Here is a 16,857-nt window from a genome sequence, read left to right on the forward strand (position 1 = left end):
TCCCTCTGAGCAAATTGAGATTTCAAGGTTTTTGGTATTTCATCCACGTTATCAGTTGCCTTCAGCTTTAACCCCCAGAGGCACAACGGCTACAGAACAAATGATCTGTCAGTCAGACGGAGGGAGAAATGTGTTTGATGTTCCCCACTTTGTCACTTTAATCGGGTCGTAGGGAAATTGATCGCTTCTCTGATTTTAGAAATGATGGTTGGTGCCCTGATTTTTAACCCTCCTTCTTTCCAAACACAAAGGTAATGTATTGAGAGTCAATCAGAGGAGGCTTGGGTTCAAATCCTCAATCATGCTCATAATCTCATTCTCCTATAGTCTCATCTAACTTACAGGGTTGTTGGGAAGACTATCATTTACAACTTTTGGAATAGTTTATAGCAATAGCAATAGCAATAGCAGTTAGACTTTATATACCGCTTCCTAGGGCTTTCAGCCCTCTCTAAGCGGTTTACAGAGTCAGCATATCGCCCCCACAGTCTGGGTCCTCATTTCACACACCTCGGAAGGATGGAAGGCTGAGTCAACCTTGAGCCGGTGAGATTAGAACCGCTGAACTGCAGATAACAGTCAGCTGAAGTGGCCTGCAGTACTGCACCCTAACCACTGCGCCACCTCGGCTCTTTAAAGGGTTTGATGTTATAGAATGGAATGGAATGGAATAGAATAGAAAATATGGAATAGAATATAATAGAATAGAAAATATGAATAGAATATAATAGAATAGAAAATATGAATAGAATATAATAGAATAGAAAATATGGAATGGAATATAATAGAATAGAAAATATGGAAAGGAATAAAATAGAATAGAATAGAAAATATGGAATAGAATAGAATAGAATAGAAAATATGGAATTGAATATAATAGAATAGAAAATATGGAATTGAATATAATAGAATAGAAAATATGGAAAGGAATAAAATAGAATAGAAAATATGGAAAGGAATAAAATAGAATATAATAGAAAATATGAATAGAATATAATAGAATAGAAAATATGGAATTGAATATAATAGAATAGAAAATATGGAATAGAATATAATAGAATAGAAAATATGGAAAGGAATAAAATAGAATAGAATAGAAAATATGGAAAGGAATAAAATAGAATAGAATAGAAAATATGAATAGAATATAATAGAATAGAAAATATGGAATGGAATTGAATATAATAGAATAGAAAATATGGAATAGAATATAATAGAATAGAAAATATGGAAAGGAATAAAATAGAATAGAATAGAAAATATGGAATATAATATAATATAATAGAATAGAAAATATGGAATGGAATGGAATAGAATAGAAAATTTGTTTATTGGCCAAGTCTGATTGACTAGGAATTTGTCTGGTGCAGATGCTCTCAGTGTACTTAAAAAGACAAGATACATACGTCAAGAATCATAAGGTACAACACTTAATGATAGTCATAGGATACAAATAAGCAACCAGAAAACAATCAATATAAATCGTAAGGATACAAGCAACAAAGTTATAGTCATGCAGTCATAAGTGGGAGGAGATGGATGATAGGAACGATGAGAAGACTAATAGTGATAGTAATGCAGCCTTACATGGGGCAGCCCTTGAAGAGCATTCGGAGACTTCAGCTTGTCCAGAATGCAGCCGCACGAGCGATTGTGGGTGCACCTCGGTTCACCCACGTAACACCAATCCTCCGCGAGCTGCACTGGCTGCCTATTGGTCTTTGGATACGCTTCAAGGCGCTAGTCGTCACTTATAAAGCCCTTCATGGTATTGGACCTGGGTACTTGAGAGACCGCCTGCTGCCAAATACCTCCAACAGACCTATTAGATCCCACAGATTAGGCCTCCTCCGAATTCCATCCGCCGGCCAGTGTCGACTGGCGACTACCCGGAGGAGAGCCTTCTCTGTGGCTGCTCCGACCCTCTGGAACGAGCTCCCCGTGGGGATTCGAACCCTCACCACCCTCCAGGCCTTCCGCAAAGCCCTTAAAACCTGGCTGTTCCGACAGGCCTGGGGCTAAAGAGTTCTTGCCCCCCTTCTCGAATGGTATGGTTGTTGTGTGTTTTTCAATTTTGTATTGTTATGTCTCGTCTTTTTTATCCCCCTGTTTGTATCTCCTTCCCTGATTGAATTGTGAGCCGCCCTGAGTCCCCTTCGGGGAAAAGGGCGGCATATAAATGTAATAAATAAATAAATAAATAGTTTGACAGTGGTGAGGGAATTATTTGTTTAGCAGAGTGATGGCATTCAGGGGAAAACTGTTCTTGTGTCTAATTGTCTTGCTGTGCAGTGCTCTATAGTGTCATTTTGAGGGTAGGAGTTGGAACAATTTAGGTCCAGGATGTGAGGGGTCTGTAGCCGGGGTGGGTTACTGCTGAAGTTTACTGCCGGTTTGCAACCTGTGCGCACATTGTAAATTGAGAACTATCTGTATTCAATTCCAAGTCCTAAAAAAATTCACATAACGTTCCCCTCCTATTGGTCATGCCCAAGCTCAGCACATAATGAAGTGAGGTGAGAAATATCACCGTGATGAATACGCTTGGATTCTAATACGATGTATCTTGCCCATCGAACAAGGAATAAATTGCGTTTAATTTAACTTAATTAGCCCCCTTTTATTTCTTAGCAACAGTATGTTCTGAGAGCGGCCAAATTGTTTCGGGAACCTATTTGTTAGCGTCTAATCTCAGCCAGCCACATGTAATGTTTATCCACTTTGGTGACACGAGGAACATTATAAATCACAAAAAAGATGTGTGTGGCCAAGGGAAGGCTTGTTCATTAGGCAAGATAACTGCGTTTTATAGAACTTTTTTTTTTAATCGGAAAACCTGGACTCCAGTTCTGTGCAGCCAAACATTTACTAAGTCATTTAAAACATTGTTATTTCACTGCAGATGAATCATAGCAAAATGCCAAAAATATAGTTAGAGGGCCTACCGACACCCCTTTACGCCCCAAGTTGGTTTGAGGTTTGTTTGTGTCAAACTTTGGGGCATAAATTCAAATCCAGAAGTACACAAATAAATGATTCAGCAAGATTAATTTCTTTTTATACATAAGAATAAATGAATAAATGTACAATACCAACAGGTGGTTCTTCCAAGTAAAACACAAGGCAGGAGAGTTGCAGGCAAACACAGTTAGCTTCATGTCAGCAGACAAGCCCAGACAGACTGCTAAGTTTACTTCTCAGAGCAGCAGACTGCTTAATATAGCTAAGCCACACCCAGACTTCTTACTTTATTATTTATTTATTTATTAGACTTATATACCGCTTCATAGGGCTTTCAGCCCTCTCTAAGCGGTTTACAAATTTTTTTTTAGCAAATTGAGTCAGCAGCTTGCCCCCACAGTCCGGGTCCTCATTTCACCCACCTTGGAAGGATGGAAGGCTGAGTCGACCTTGAGCCGGTGAGATTTGAACTGCTGAACTGCAGATCACAGTCAGCTAAAGTGGCCTGCAGTACTGCACCCTAACCACTGTGCCACCTCGGCTCTTGAGTTAAGTTTATGTTTCAATTCTCTGCACAGACTCAGATCTGTTTAAGCTCCCATTGGCTGACTTAGTTGCTATGCCTATTCATTGGCTGACCTGGTTCCCATGTCTCTCCCAGTCATGAATATTTTAACAGTTTGTTGAATGTTTTTGCACTGCAGAAGTTTAAGTGGTCAAAGGAGTGTTATGCCTTGCAGACGCTAAAGGCACACATTTTCTCGCTTAAAATCCGAAGACTCCCCAATTGAGCCTAGCCCCATCCAACTTTGAATGGCTACATCTGAGATGCCATCAAAGTCTGGTGGGATCTTCTAGCACAGAAGTGTTCAACCTTGGCAGCTTTAAAACCTGTGGACTTCAACTCCCAGAATTCCCCAGCCATCATAGAGGAGCACCTTTTGAATGTTGTGAGTAGGAATGGATTTCCAGAAGGAAAATTGCAGACTAGAGGAACCAGGAGCACTACTCAGGTGATCCTAAGGACACAGATAAACCTCCAAGTGGCCTCAATGACCCTCTAAAAGGATGCAAATGACCATCTGTCTGCAAGCAATATAAATCCTTCAATTCCCCCACTATCCTGTCAGAGCTGAAGAAGCTTCTCAGATGAGAAGCGAAATGTCTTCAAAAGAAAACAAACAAGAAAGTCCAGTTGCCTCCTGAAAAAGCACCTTTGGGACAACCATGACCTGGATGATCTCTACTTTACTTCACTTTACTACTAGACTTTGAGTCTCATTAGAAAATTTGCATGCTGGAGCACAAGCCTAAAAAGCCACATTTGACCTTCGGTAATGAGGCTCAAAGCATTAGGGTTTGGTCCCTATCACTAAGCCATGATATTTGCCAGGCAACCCAACTCCAGCTGCAATAGCAATAGCAATAGCAGTTAGACTTATATACCGCTTCATAGGGCTTTCAGCCCTCTCTAAGCGGTTTACAGAGTCAGCATATCGCCCCCACAGTCTGGGTCCTCATTTCACCCACCTCGGAAGGATGGAAGACTGAGTCAACCCTGAGCCGGTGAGATTTGAACAGCCCAACTGCAGAATTGCAGTCAGCTGAAGTAGCCTGCAGTGCTGCATTTAACCACTGCGCCACCTCGGCTCTTTTTCCTTGAATTATATATTTTAAAAAATCCACGCGAGAAACATGCAGAAAAATACAGGAAACAAATTTAAAAAGAAGCAGGTTGAGGAATCCTATTTCATATGAAGGCCAACTGAGTAAGCAGAGAGCCTACAATATGTCCATATTGTGCCTTAAACCTGGAATAGGCCTGCCTTTGTTTCCCTTTAGACATGCTTGCCTGTTCTAAATTGCTGAGTATTGATTCAACAAAGCATCCAGCAGTGTATTTGAGAATAGGATAGGAGCCAGAAGTGGCTAGCAATTCACATGACAAAAGGCAAGTTTAACAGACATAGAAATGCTTTGCGAGTTGAGAGCAAGATTCCTTCCTCAAGCTAGCTAGCTCTCTCTCTCTCTCTCTCTCTCTCTCTCTCTCTCTCTCTCTCTCTCTCTCTCTCTCTCTCTCTCTCACTCACTCTCTCTCTCTCTCTCTCACTCTCTCTCACTCTCTCTCTCTCTTTTTCAAGGAGACAAACAACCATCGTGTTGTCTCTTTCTTTCAAATGTGCAAAGAAAGTGTGATTTTCAAAAATTCTTTCTCACAATTCCATGCACCTCTGCAAAACGCAATTTGCTTTAGAACAGAGATGGGTAATGATGGGACACAATCAAGATCAACTGAGGCACCAATGCCACTCCATAAAGTCCTAGTAAGAACTACACCTGGAATACTGCATCCAGTTTTGGTTGGTGTTAAGTCCTCGAGGCTACGACGCCATTGACTTGCATTGCCAGCTCCTGATTGGCTAAGACGCGAGCAGCCAGCTGGCGGGAGAATCCCGCCATTCTATTGGTTAAGCGTCTGACAGCTCTAGTATAAAAAGGGCTGTCAGCTGTCAAATGTTGCTGTTTGCCGGTTCGAGTTTTGCTTTACGTTGAGATGTATGTAAAGGTTGTGTTAGCTTCAACCTGCCTTGCCTCAGTTCCTGTATGCCTCGTTCTCCCTACAGAACAGTCGCCACTATAAAAAATAGCTAAGCCACACCCAGACTTCTTACTTAAGTTTCTGTTTCAATTCTCTGCACAGACTCAGATCTGTTTAAGTTCCCATTGGCTGACTTAGTTGCTATGCCTATTCATTGGCTGATCTTGTTCCCACGTCTCTCCCAGTCATGAATATTTTAACAGTTTGTGGAATGTTTTTGCACTGCAGAAGTTTAAGTGGTCAAAGGAGTGTTATGCCTTGCATAAGGCACACATTTTCTCGCTTAAAATCTGAAGACTCCCCAATTGAGCCTAGCCCCATCCAACTTTGAATGGCTACATCTGACATGTATGTAAAGGTTGTGTTAGCTTCAACCTGCCTTGCCTCAGTTCCTGTATGCCTCGTTCTCCCTACAGAACAGTCGCCACTATAAAAAAGATGTTGAGACGCTAGAAAAAGTGCAGAGAAGAGCAACCAAGATGATTAGGGGACTGGAGGCTAAAACATACAATCAACTGGGCATGGCTAGTCTAGTGAAGAGAAGGACCAAGGGAGACATGATAGCAGGGTTCCAATATTTGAGGGGCTGCCACAGAGAGAAGGGGGTCAAGCTGTTTTCCAAAGCACCCGAAGGCCAGACAAGAAATAATGGATGGAAACTGACCAAGGAGAGATTCAACTTAGAAATAAGGAGGAACTTTGTGACAGTGAGAACAATCAACCAATGGAACAGAAGTTGCCTTCGGAAGTTGTGGGGGGTTTCATCACTTGAGACTTTCAAGAAGAGATTGGACTGCCATTTGTCAAAAACGGTGTAGGGTCTCCTCCTTGAGCAGGGGTGGTTGGACTAGATGACCTATAAGGTCCCTTCCAACTGTGTTAATCTGTCTGATGGCCCCTTTATGATTTACGGACTTCAACTTTGTTTCCCACCCCTGCTTTAAAATTTCATCTTAAGCCCATTTCTTTTCCCCAAGCATTGAAAATAAAATAAAATAAAGCAAGTCCATCCCGTTTATAAAACAAGTCCATCCCGTTTATATTTCCTGTTATAAAAAGGTAATGTTCTTCCTGTTTTATCTTTTCCTATCTGCAGTTTTAATTTAATGATGAAAGGGTGAGGGAGCAGTTCTCCAGCCTGCCTTCATACCACAGCCATAAAGCCATTGGATGCTTTCCCAGCTTCTGTATTCAATCCTGCACTGCAAAGCAGCTGACTCCACATGTGGATATCCAGTGAAGCTGGAAAAACATAGTCCTGTACCAAGTTGGATATGAACCCAGAACTGTTCCTCTCTCTTCCTGCCTTTGGAGTCAAGCCAAAGTCACAGCAACTATTCTCACTATTTCTTGTTTTTATTTTTCACTAGCCGATAACCTGGTGTTGCCCTGGTATTTATTTATAGGGGGAAAATGTCCGGACCAAACGTAATTTCTAATGTTGGATTTTCCCCCTTACCAGAGGGAGCTCCCTTGTGGAGTACTGTGAAGCCGTTACCATGACAACTCCACTGCACTTCACAGTAGCATCCATTTTATGGCAGTACAGTAAAAGCCATTTGAAGGCACAACAGGCTGTATCTTAACAGAACACACACCCTAAGGGGTGTTAGAGGTGTCTTACCCCCACAGTATTTGTTTCCAGAGAGTAAGTTAGCTGTGTACCACATTTGGTTGAAATTGCTCGAGGCGTTCCAGAGTTATGCTGGAAGATACATACCCAGAGCCGTTTTTACATATATACATTTTATTATTATTATGATTTGCTTTTGAGCTAGTGTTGATGCCTAGCAATCAGCTGGACAGGTCTTTGTGTATTTTAATTACGTGTATTGTGTTTGTATCCCCTTTTTCCCCTTTTGAGTTGTTCGCCGCCCTGAGTCCCTCCCGGAGAAGGACGGCATACAAATAAACTAAATCAATCAATCAATCAATCAATCAATTATCTTGGCAAGATTTCAAGACTGGTTTGCCATTGCATCCTTCCTAGGGCTTAGAGAAAGTGACTGGCCCAAAAGTCACCCAGATGCTTTCATGCCTATAAATCAGTCTCCTGGTTTCTAGCTTTGGGTCTTCCATCATTACACCATCTCTCTACTTATTTTTACATTGTAGACTAATTGCTAGTATCACCGACTGCTAGGAAGTAGACAGTACATGACGTGGTTTCATCCTATTGGGGATTCATCAGTGATAGATAGCCAGATGGTATTCTATAGCAGGTTTTTATTTTTCAAATTTGGCAACTTTAGGATGTGTGGACTTTAACTTCCAAATTTGGGGACTTTTAAGTCCTCACATCTTAAAGTGGCCAAATTTGAAAAATGCTGCTATAGAGATTACCATCTGGCTAACCCTAGAGAATAATGTCTAGTGGAGAAATTTGATGGAAAACAGGTAAAAACCTGTACGTGGGGCAAGCCATGATGGTAATAACTGTAATTATTGCTATTATTTTGTTCTGAGAGCTTAAGGAAAAATAGGTTGCATAAGACAAATTTACAAAAATTAATAATAAAGAAAGAGAAAGGGAGGGAGGGAAGGAGAGAGGGAGGGAGGAAGGAAAGAAGGAAGGAAGGGTTACTTTCAATTGGAATTGGTGTTTGCACAACTCTTTATCCCATCCAAAAGGTAGATTGCTATAGTTGAATGTTATTTCACACAGAGTGATTTCTCCAAGGGGAAATTTGGGATATCAACTCCCAGAATATTTCTGTTGTTGTGTGTGTTATCACTGGCAAAATTAAGACAGGCGGACTTAAACTCCCAGAATTCCCTAGCAGGCAAGGCAGCCTGGGGCACTCTGGGAATTGAATTCCATGCATCTTATACAGTTGCTGAAGTTGAGAATCGCATTTCTTTCCTTTCTCTAATTCAAAATAGAATTATAAGTGGAGCTCAGCTTCCAATTTGCTCAGTTTTGAGGTTGCTTTCTGCTTTTCTCTAACAAAGCAGCTCTGAAGCAGCATTAGAACAAGGCTGGGTCCAAATATTTTTATTTATTCTAGTAGTTAATGGCCTTATCAGTGGCAGCCTTCCAGGCTAAACTTTTCCAGATAGCCCTCAGGGAATTACTACTGATGTTTGGATGTTTGTTTGTTTGTTTAATGATTAATCATGCATTGTTTGTTATTTTTCATTTTGCTTATGAATCCACACTGTCCCTTTTGGAAAAAAAAAAACCATGGGTGTTTTATTGCTTTTTGGCACGTTGTTGTGAGCCACTGTGAGTCTGCATAGATTAATAATTAATAACAAGGTTAAATCATAATAAGATTCCTGTATAAAAGATTCTCACCTGCTTCTTGGCTTTTAAGAACATTCCCAATGTACTAAAAACTGTCCAAAGTAAAAACCAGTTAAAATTATAATTCAGTAGCACTCCAAAAATGTTAAAGGAAATAAATGCGACAAACTAAAATATGGGACGATACCAGGTTAGACTAGAAGAGATCAGCACAAGCCGGAAATATCTCTGGATCTTCAAAATTCAGTTTTTTCATTGACAGCAAAATGGGAGGAACCATTTTACTAAGGGGATAAGTTTTCTAATGGCTTTGCAAAGTTGGAGCTGACAAAGAATGCTCCAATGCACGGGTGGGCAGTGTTCCGACCCAGACTTCCTTAGAAAGCAAGAAGCAAAGTCTTGGTCCCGGCAAAACCTCTTTTATTTACACGACTGTGAATGCCTTTCATTCACAGTCAGCAAGGCTTGGCAAACAGTCTTTCAGAGGAATGTTTATCAACACGAACCTTATCTTGTTTGGCGAGCTGCCAAACAACTAGTGTCCAAACGCAGGGCAAGGCAACACTTGGCACAGAGTCTCTTATAGTCAACAAACAGAACTTCCCACTCTTGAAACAGCCGAAGGAACGAATTGTTTCCTGCAAAAGCCCACTCCCCCTTCGCCCCTCTTTTGTTTCCTATGGGAGGGGCCAATCACCTCCAAAGGGTGGCTTTACTCCCAAGTTGACCCTGCTTTCTTAGTTGTTCTTGTCTTCTGGCAGCTCTGCACATGCACACACTGGGAACAGGCTCCAGCTGCTCCTCTGCTTCACTGCTGACTAGCAGTCTCTTGTAGTCTCTCATAGTCACAAACACAACTTTCCACTCTTGAAACTAGTTATTTCTTTTACCCTGAAAGCATAACAAACTTACGGTGACACCTGAAATTTTGCATGTAACTCTCAAACGTTCTTTCATTGGACTCTGGAGCCTCCTTTGAGCAGAGATGTCAAACTCTGGCAACATAAAGCCCCAGAACAATACTCCACACTTTATATAAAACTATATCGTGCATTCTAAAATGTTTAGCTTTTGCTGAAAAATTAATAACTCAGACCTTAAATCAAGGCCTGAAAGCTAGTTTGGTGCAGTGGTTAAAGCATCAGAGATAGAGCCGAGGTGGCGCAGTGGTTAAATGCAGCACTGCAGGCTACTTCAGCTGACTGCAGTTCTGTAGTTCGGCTGTTCAAATCTGCTACAGTTAGCTTCCTCCCATAATTGGGGCTTACCAGGGGTTGTAAAAATCTAATAGATACCTTTCACCCTGGCTTCGCTGATAACGGATAAGAGCCTGTGGCCTAATGGCTAAGAAGTCTGCCTAGTATGCAAGATAGCCCAGGTTCAAATCCCAGTAAGGGTATGGCTAGCTGATGAGAGCTAAATAGCTTGAAATAGATCTATACTAGTCTCCCTTTATTTATTTATCAGCACAAATAAAAACACACACACACATATACATATACATATACATATACATATACATATACATATACATACATACATACATACATACATACATACATACATACATACATACATTAATATATATATATATATATATATATATATATATATATATTGTTTCAAGGGTATGGCTAGCTGATGAGAGCTAAATAGCTTGAAATAGATACTAGTCTCCCTTTATTTATTTATCAGCATAAATATAACAAATGTAACAAAAAGGCAACAGTAAAAAAAATATTGGGTTTCTGTCTGGATGGTCTCTTGTGACGAGCCGAAGGACAGAGAATGGAAGTGTGACCTTCCTCCCATATTTGGGCATACCAGGGGTTGTGACTTTAAATATATACCTTTCTCCCTGGCTCAGCTGATAACGGAGGACAGCCTGTGGCTTAGTGGTTAATACATCTGCCTAATATGCATTACAGCCCAGGTTCGAATCCCAGTAAGGGTATGGCTAGCTGATGAGAGCTAAATAGCTTGAAATAGATCTAAACTAGTCTCCCTTTATTTATTTATCAGCACAAACACAACACACACACACACACATACTCTCACACACACACAAATAGTTCAACTACCCCTTGATTAGTTGGACACATATTTTTTGTTTTTTGGCTGAAGCATGGAACAATTAATGCTCAGCTCTGTACTTATATAAATTGTGGAGAAAAGCTTGCATGGATGGTGCTAGTGGTGATGATGATTGAATGTGATTTCCTCCATAATTCTGGGGTTCCACTTCACTGTTCTATGAACTGATGGTGTCCAAGCGACATTCTAGTTATCTTCCTGATAAAGAATAAAATAGGTTTTCAAATCACCTTTGGCACAAGAGACAGCATAGCAGATATATATTTTTAACTCAGTGGAGCATGGAAGACGCAGCAAAGCCTTAAGGAATGTGACTGCTTGTAGTTTCTTAACCGTAAAGCATCATACAATGCCATCAGTAGGACTCAAAGACAGGCAATGGAGAGTAAGAATTTTTGTTCTCTGTATCTTTATGTCCTTGGTTTCACCGAGGACTTAAACGAAATTTTAAAAAATGCTTTTCCTGGTTGGTCCCTCTTCCCTGCAGAGACAAGTTGGTGAATTGATATTTGCTACTTAAAAATGCAGAGAGCAACTGGACCGGACCGAGCCTGTGGCATGAGGGCCATAGGTTTACCATCACAGCCCTACACAACTTTGGACAAAGGGGTTTCCAATCTCTTCTTGAAAATCTCCAGTGACGGAGCACCCACAACATCTGAAGGCAACTTCTGTTCCACTGGTTTATGGTTCTCACTATCAGGAAATTCATCCTTAGTTGTAGGTTGCTTCTCTCCTCAATCAATTTCCACCCATTGCTTCTTATCCTGCCCTCAGGGGCTTTGAGAATAGCTTCACTCCCTGTTCTTTGTGGCAGCTGCATAGATATTGGAAGACTGCTATCATGTCACTCCTAGTCCTTCTTTTCATTAAAGTAGACATACCCCATTCCTGCAACCGTTGCTCATGTTTTATTCTCCAGTCCCCAAATCATCTGCATTTTTTTCTAAAGTCTAAATATCTATTTTTTTTCTAAAGTTTAAATATCTTTTTCTAAATATCATGGTGCCCAAAACTGGTTGCAATATTCCAAGTGTGCTCATCAAGGCCTTATAAAATGGTACAAACACTTCACATGATCTTGATTCTATTCCTCTATTAATGCAGCCTAGGGACTGGGTTGGCTTTGCTGCAGGGGTGGGTTCCTACCACTTCTAACCTCTTCTAAAGAAGAGGTTCCATAAATCTACAGGGCCGTTTAGAACCGGTTCCAGCTCCCCCCCCCCGCGCCCCGTCTGCACATCATCAAGATGAAGAGCGAGAGGAGGAATTCTGGGAGTTGAAGTCCACAAGTCTTAAAACTGTCAAGTTTGAACACCCCTGGGGTTTTTTTTTTCTAAAGGGTTAGGAGTGCAAGGGTCTTGTAACTTGACAGCTTTAAGACTTGCACACTTCAATGCCAGAGTTTCTGAGCCAACATTTTGGTTGCTAAGCAAGAGTGTTGTTAAGTGAGTTTTACCACATTTTACAAGTTGGTCACGGCCACCCAGTCACATGGCTGGCAAGCCACTCCCACCCAGTCACATGGATGACAAGCCACTCCCACACCTACAGAAGAGGTTCTAAAAAATTTTGAAACCCATCACTGCTTTGCTGGCAACTGCAGCATACTGCTGGCTCATATCAAAATTGTCCACTAGGAGTCCAAGATCCCTCTCACAGTTGTGACTTCGAAAAGAAGTAGTACCTCTACTACCTCTTCCAACTACTACTTACTAGTGTTTGCATTCTTCAACGTTTTGCTATCTATCACTGGGTCTTTTCCTGATAGTTCTAAGAAGATATAATCCTTCTCCATGACTGCTTTTCATCTGTTGTTATTTGGGGGAAGACCAAAGTTCCGCAAATGGTAGGGTTTCACCTGAGCCTGCTGATATTCAGATTTGGAAACAAGTACAGGTGGTTAAAAGGGATACGGTGGCTCAGGGGCTAAGACACTGAGCTTGTCGATCACAAAGGTCGGCAGTTCGGCAGTTTGAATCCCTAGCACCACGTAACGGAGTGAGCTCCCGTTACTTGTCCCAGCTTCTGCCAACCTAGCAGTTCGAAAGCACCTAAAAATGCAAGTAGAAAAATAGGAACCACCTTTGGTGGGAAGGTAACAGCGTTCCATGTTTCTTCGGCGTTTAGTCATATCGGCCACATGACCACGGAGATGTCTTCGGACAGCGCTGGCTCTTCGGCTTTGAAACGGAGAGGAGCACTGCCCCCTAGAGTCAGGAACGACTAGCATATATGTGCGAGGGGAACCTTTACCTTTACCGATGGTCCTCGATTTACAAATACAGGTAATCTTCGACTGAAATTTGAGACAATTAATGATATTTATGTCATTCAAGTAATGACATACTTGATGGTTTTAGATTATTGGCTTTAACCTACTCTGCATAATTCCACAAATAACACCAATGTAAATTACATCAATTACATTTAATGCAGGTTAAACAGACACTTAGATTGAACAGGCATCTCTCTCCCACAAATACTCCATTAATTCAAGGTTTCACTGTACTCAGAAATTACATTTGAAACCAGAGATTTACTTTGCAACACAGTACAATATCTGGTTTTTTTTTCATTTTAATTAAAAGAAGAAAATGAAATAAAACCAGATGGGACAGGAAAACAGATGGGCATTATGGCATATCAGCACCAGTTGCGTGATTCAAAAGTTTTTACTACTGGTTCTGTGAGCGTGGCTTTAATGGGTGTGGTGTGGCTTTGTGGGTGTGGCTTTATAGGCGTGGCAGGGGAAGGATACTGCAAAATCCCCATTCCCTCCCCTCCCTACTAATCTGCTTTCCAGCTCTGTTCTCCTGCACAGGACAACAAAAGAAGATCAACTGGGAAGCAGCAGGGGCGGGGCCAGCCTATTTGCCGGTTCTCCGAACTACTCAAAATTTCTGCTACTGGTTCTCCAGAACCTGTCAGAACAGGCTGAATCCCCCCTCTGGCCAACACCATTGGAAGTTTATACCTACATGGGTACCTTGAGTTCCAATCGTGTTTACATTGAGGTGATAAGCACATTTAAATTGCAAAACCCAAGCTAAGTTCTTCACTACTAAAAAAGGAGGACAAACCTTTACAGTGGACACACTGTATATTTGTGAACACACATCAAAGTGATATAAATATAAACAGTCAGATTTGTCTTGAACATTTTGCTATTTATTGTAGTCCACTAGATTTTTCACTAGATTTTATCACACAAGAATGTAGTCGATTAACAGCCAGCATTAAATTGACACTAGACAACAGTTAAAGGAACTCTAGAGGGGTGGGACTCGCACTGCTTATGGGAACGTAACGACTCTAGGCTGATTGCTTGCTTGATTCCACCCCCAGACTCTGCTTCTTCTACTACTACTACAAGTTCTCAGTAAACAATATGATGGACCCTTCAGTGGCTTCTCATCTGGCAAATTCATTTGAGACCTCTGCATGGTGGTAAACCCTTACTAGCATTTACACAACTAACTAAATTAAACGGAGCAATAAAACACAGTAATGTGATAAGTCACCTTTTTTTGATTGCTGTTGTAACTTCGCTAAACAAATGGTTGTAAGTCAAGAACTACCTGTAGTGGATTAATGTTCTCCTGATGTCAACCTGAATCAAGATATCTTTAACCACGATACAGCTCGAATGCAAATATTGAAGGATTTGTTCTGTTTATCCAAAGAAGGCAACAACGAATGACAGATTTACTCACCTGCCCAGCAGTAAAAATTCACTGGCCAGCCCCAAGCGTCTCATTGCCATCAACAGTCCTCGTACTGTCATGCCTTCGCAGAAACAGGCGACAACTCTTGCTTTGGGTAAGTGGCTTCTGAGCTTTTCCAACAATTTATCAAAACTCTGTTCTCCGGCATTGCTGTAGATCTTGTAAGAATGAGCGATGCAGATCCCTTCTTTACCTGACATGTCTTTGAAGGCTTCCATCCCACTTTCACCATAGTTTCCTAGAGCGAGAACCAAGAGACGTACAAAAATATTAGCCAAAAAAATGGTGGGAAAGGCCCAGTGGTGGGTTTCAAAAATTGTTCAAACCTACTCTGTGGGTGTGGCCTCCTTTGTGGGAGTGGCTTGCCGCCCATGTGACCAGATGGGAGTGGCTTGCTGCCCATGTGACCGGATATGAAGATGCTGATGACACTTGTCAGAACCACCTTAAATTACCTCACACACAGCACTGGAATGCATAAGAATATGATGTAAACTTGTTTTTTAAAAGGCATCTTTGGTTTGCGTTAAAACAACTTCAACACACGCAATGTTCTGATTGCACCACAAACGCAGTAGTCATCCTTACCTTTCACAGAGGCCCTGAGTTTTATAAATATGAGCATGATAGTGTAGAACAATCATATCCAAGGACCAGTGGTGGGTTTCAAATTTTTTTGGAATGTCTTCTGTAGGTGTGGCCTGCTTTCCGGGTCCACTGGTGGAACCTCTTCTAACTGGTTCGGTAGATTTGACAAACCGATTCTACTGAATAGGTGCGAACTGGTAGGAACCCACCTCTGGAAGGGCCCTTATAAACAGTGACGTGCGGTGGGCTTAATTTTTTTTAGCAAGGAGTTCTCTGCCTGGTTACTGGGTAGGCATGGCTATGGTGGGTGTGGCCTAGTTGGCCTACTGCTCCATGATGGGGGGGAGCTTTTTGCTCTCCCTAGGCTCCAGAGGCTTTCCTCAAGCCTGCGGGTGGGAGAAAAGATACCAAGCTTCTGGTAGGCCCGTTTTTTTGCCCTTATACTGATAAGGCCAGTATACAATTACAGCAATAGCAATAGCAATAGCAATAGCAATAGCACATAAACAGGCTTTATATCCCTCTCTAACTGATTTACAGACTCAGACTCCTGCCCCCAACAATCTGGGTCCTCATTTCTGTGTCTTCGGAAGGATGGAAGGCTGAGTCAACCTTGAGTCAGCCAAGATCGAACTCCAGGCTGTGGACAGAGTTTGCTTGCAATACTGCATTTTAACCACTGTGCCACCAGAGGTCCTTGTATAATGCAGTGATGTCATACAATATTATTTCATTATATAAGCAGTGACATGACATAATAGCAATAGCACTTAGACATATATCGCTTCATAGTGCTTTATGGGCTTTACAGCCCTCTCTAAGTGGTTTACAGTATCAACATATTGCCCCCAACAATCTGGGTCCTCATTTTACCAACCTCAGAAGGATGGAAGACTGAGTCAACCTAAACAGTGATATGCAGACTTCAGGTGATCTGAGCTGAAGAAATGTTATTGCTGGAAACTTGGGAGATTAGCATCGGTTTCTCACTTATAAACAGGACATTCGGTTTATTGCTTTCATAATAACGTCTGAAGACATTATGTTTATTTTTGCATATGCCATACTCCAATAAGTACTCACTCCATATGACCTTGTCTGATCTCAACAAGCTAAACAGGATCAGAGGTGCTTAGTATAAATATGAGATACCACCAGGAAATCCCACATTTGTGGAAATCAAAACATGATCCTGGGATTATGGCAGTGTTAAATCACTTTCCAAGAGCTGCCAAGTAAAATGTGTGGTTACATCTATGTAGTCACCAGGTTTCAGGTTCAAGGTCACTTGATATACATGGGAGGAACAAAAATACACATAAGCTGAGACATTTAAAATACCACTTATTATCACATATGGTGGACCTGCCCGGAATCACAAAAATATTGGACAGAAATTTGGAAATGGGTGCAAGAAATTACAGGAGAACAGATAAAATACAAACCTGAAATCTTTCTACTGGGAATCATCAAAGTGAAATATTCAAAGAAAATTAAGTACATATTAACACATCTGCTAACTACAGCTAGAATAGCATTTGCCCAATGCTGGAAACAAAATAATGCCCCCTTGGACGAATTAGTGATAAAAAAACCTTTGGATTATGCAGAGATGGACAAATTAACACTGAAATTAAAAG

General features: G+C 41.2%; 1 protein-coding gene across 2 annotated transcripts in view; it reads right to left on the reverse strand.

The window, feature by feature from the left end:
* Positions 1-16,857, reverse strand: part of GRM5 (glutamate metabotropic receptor 5) — a 272,063-nt gene that overhangs the window by 146,057 nt on the left and 109,149 nt on the right. For both annotated transcript variants that reach the window (XM_087721072.1, XM_087721071.1), the window contains exon 3: positions 14,618-14,867. In XM_087721072.1, coding sequence (XP_087577198.1) covers positions 14,618-14,867 — 250 coding nt within the window. The remainder of the gene's footprint in view (positions 1-14,617; positions 14,868-16,857) is intronic.

This window comes from Thamnophis sirtalis, unplaced genomic scaffold (assembly GCF_051295495.1).
Source record: "Thamnophis sirtalis isolate CommonGarterSnake01/CBP01778 unplaced genomic scaffold, rThaSir2_p1.2 scaffold_8, whole genome shotgun sequence".
Lineage (NCBI taxonomy): Eukaryota > Metazoa > Chordata > Lepidosauria > Squamata > Natricidae > Thamnophis > Thamnophis sirtalis.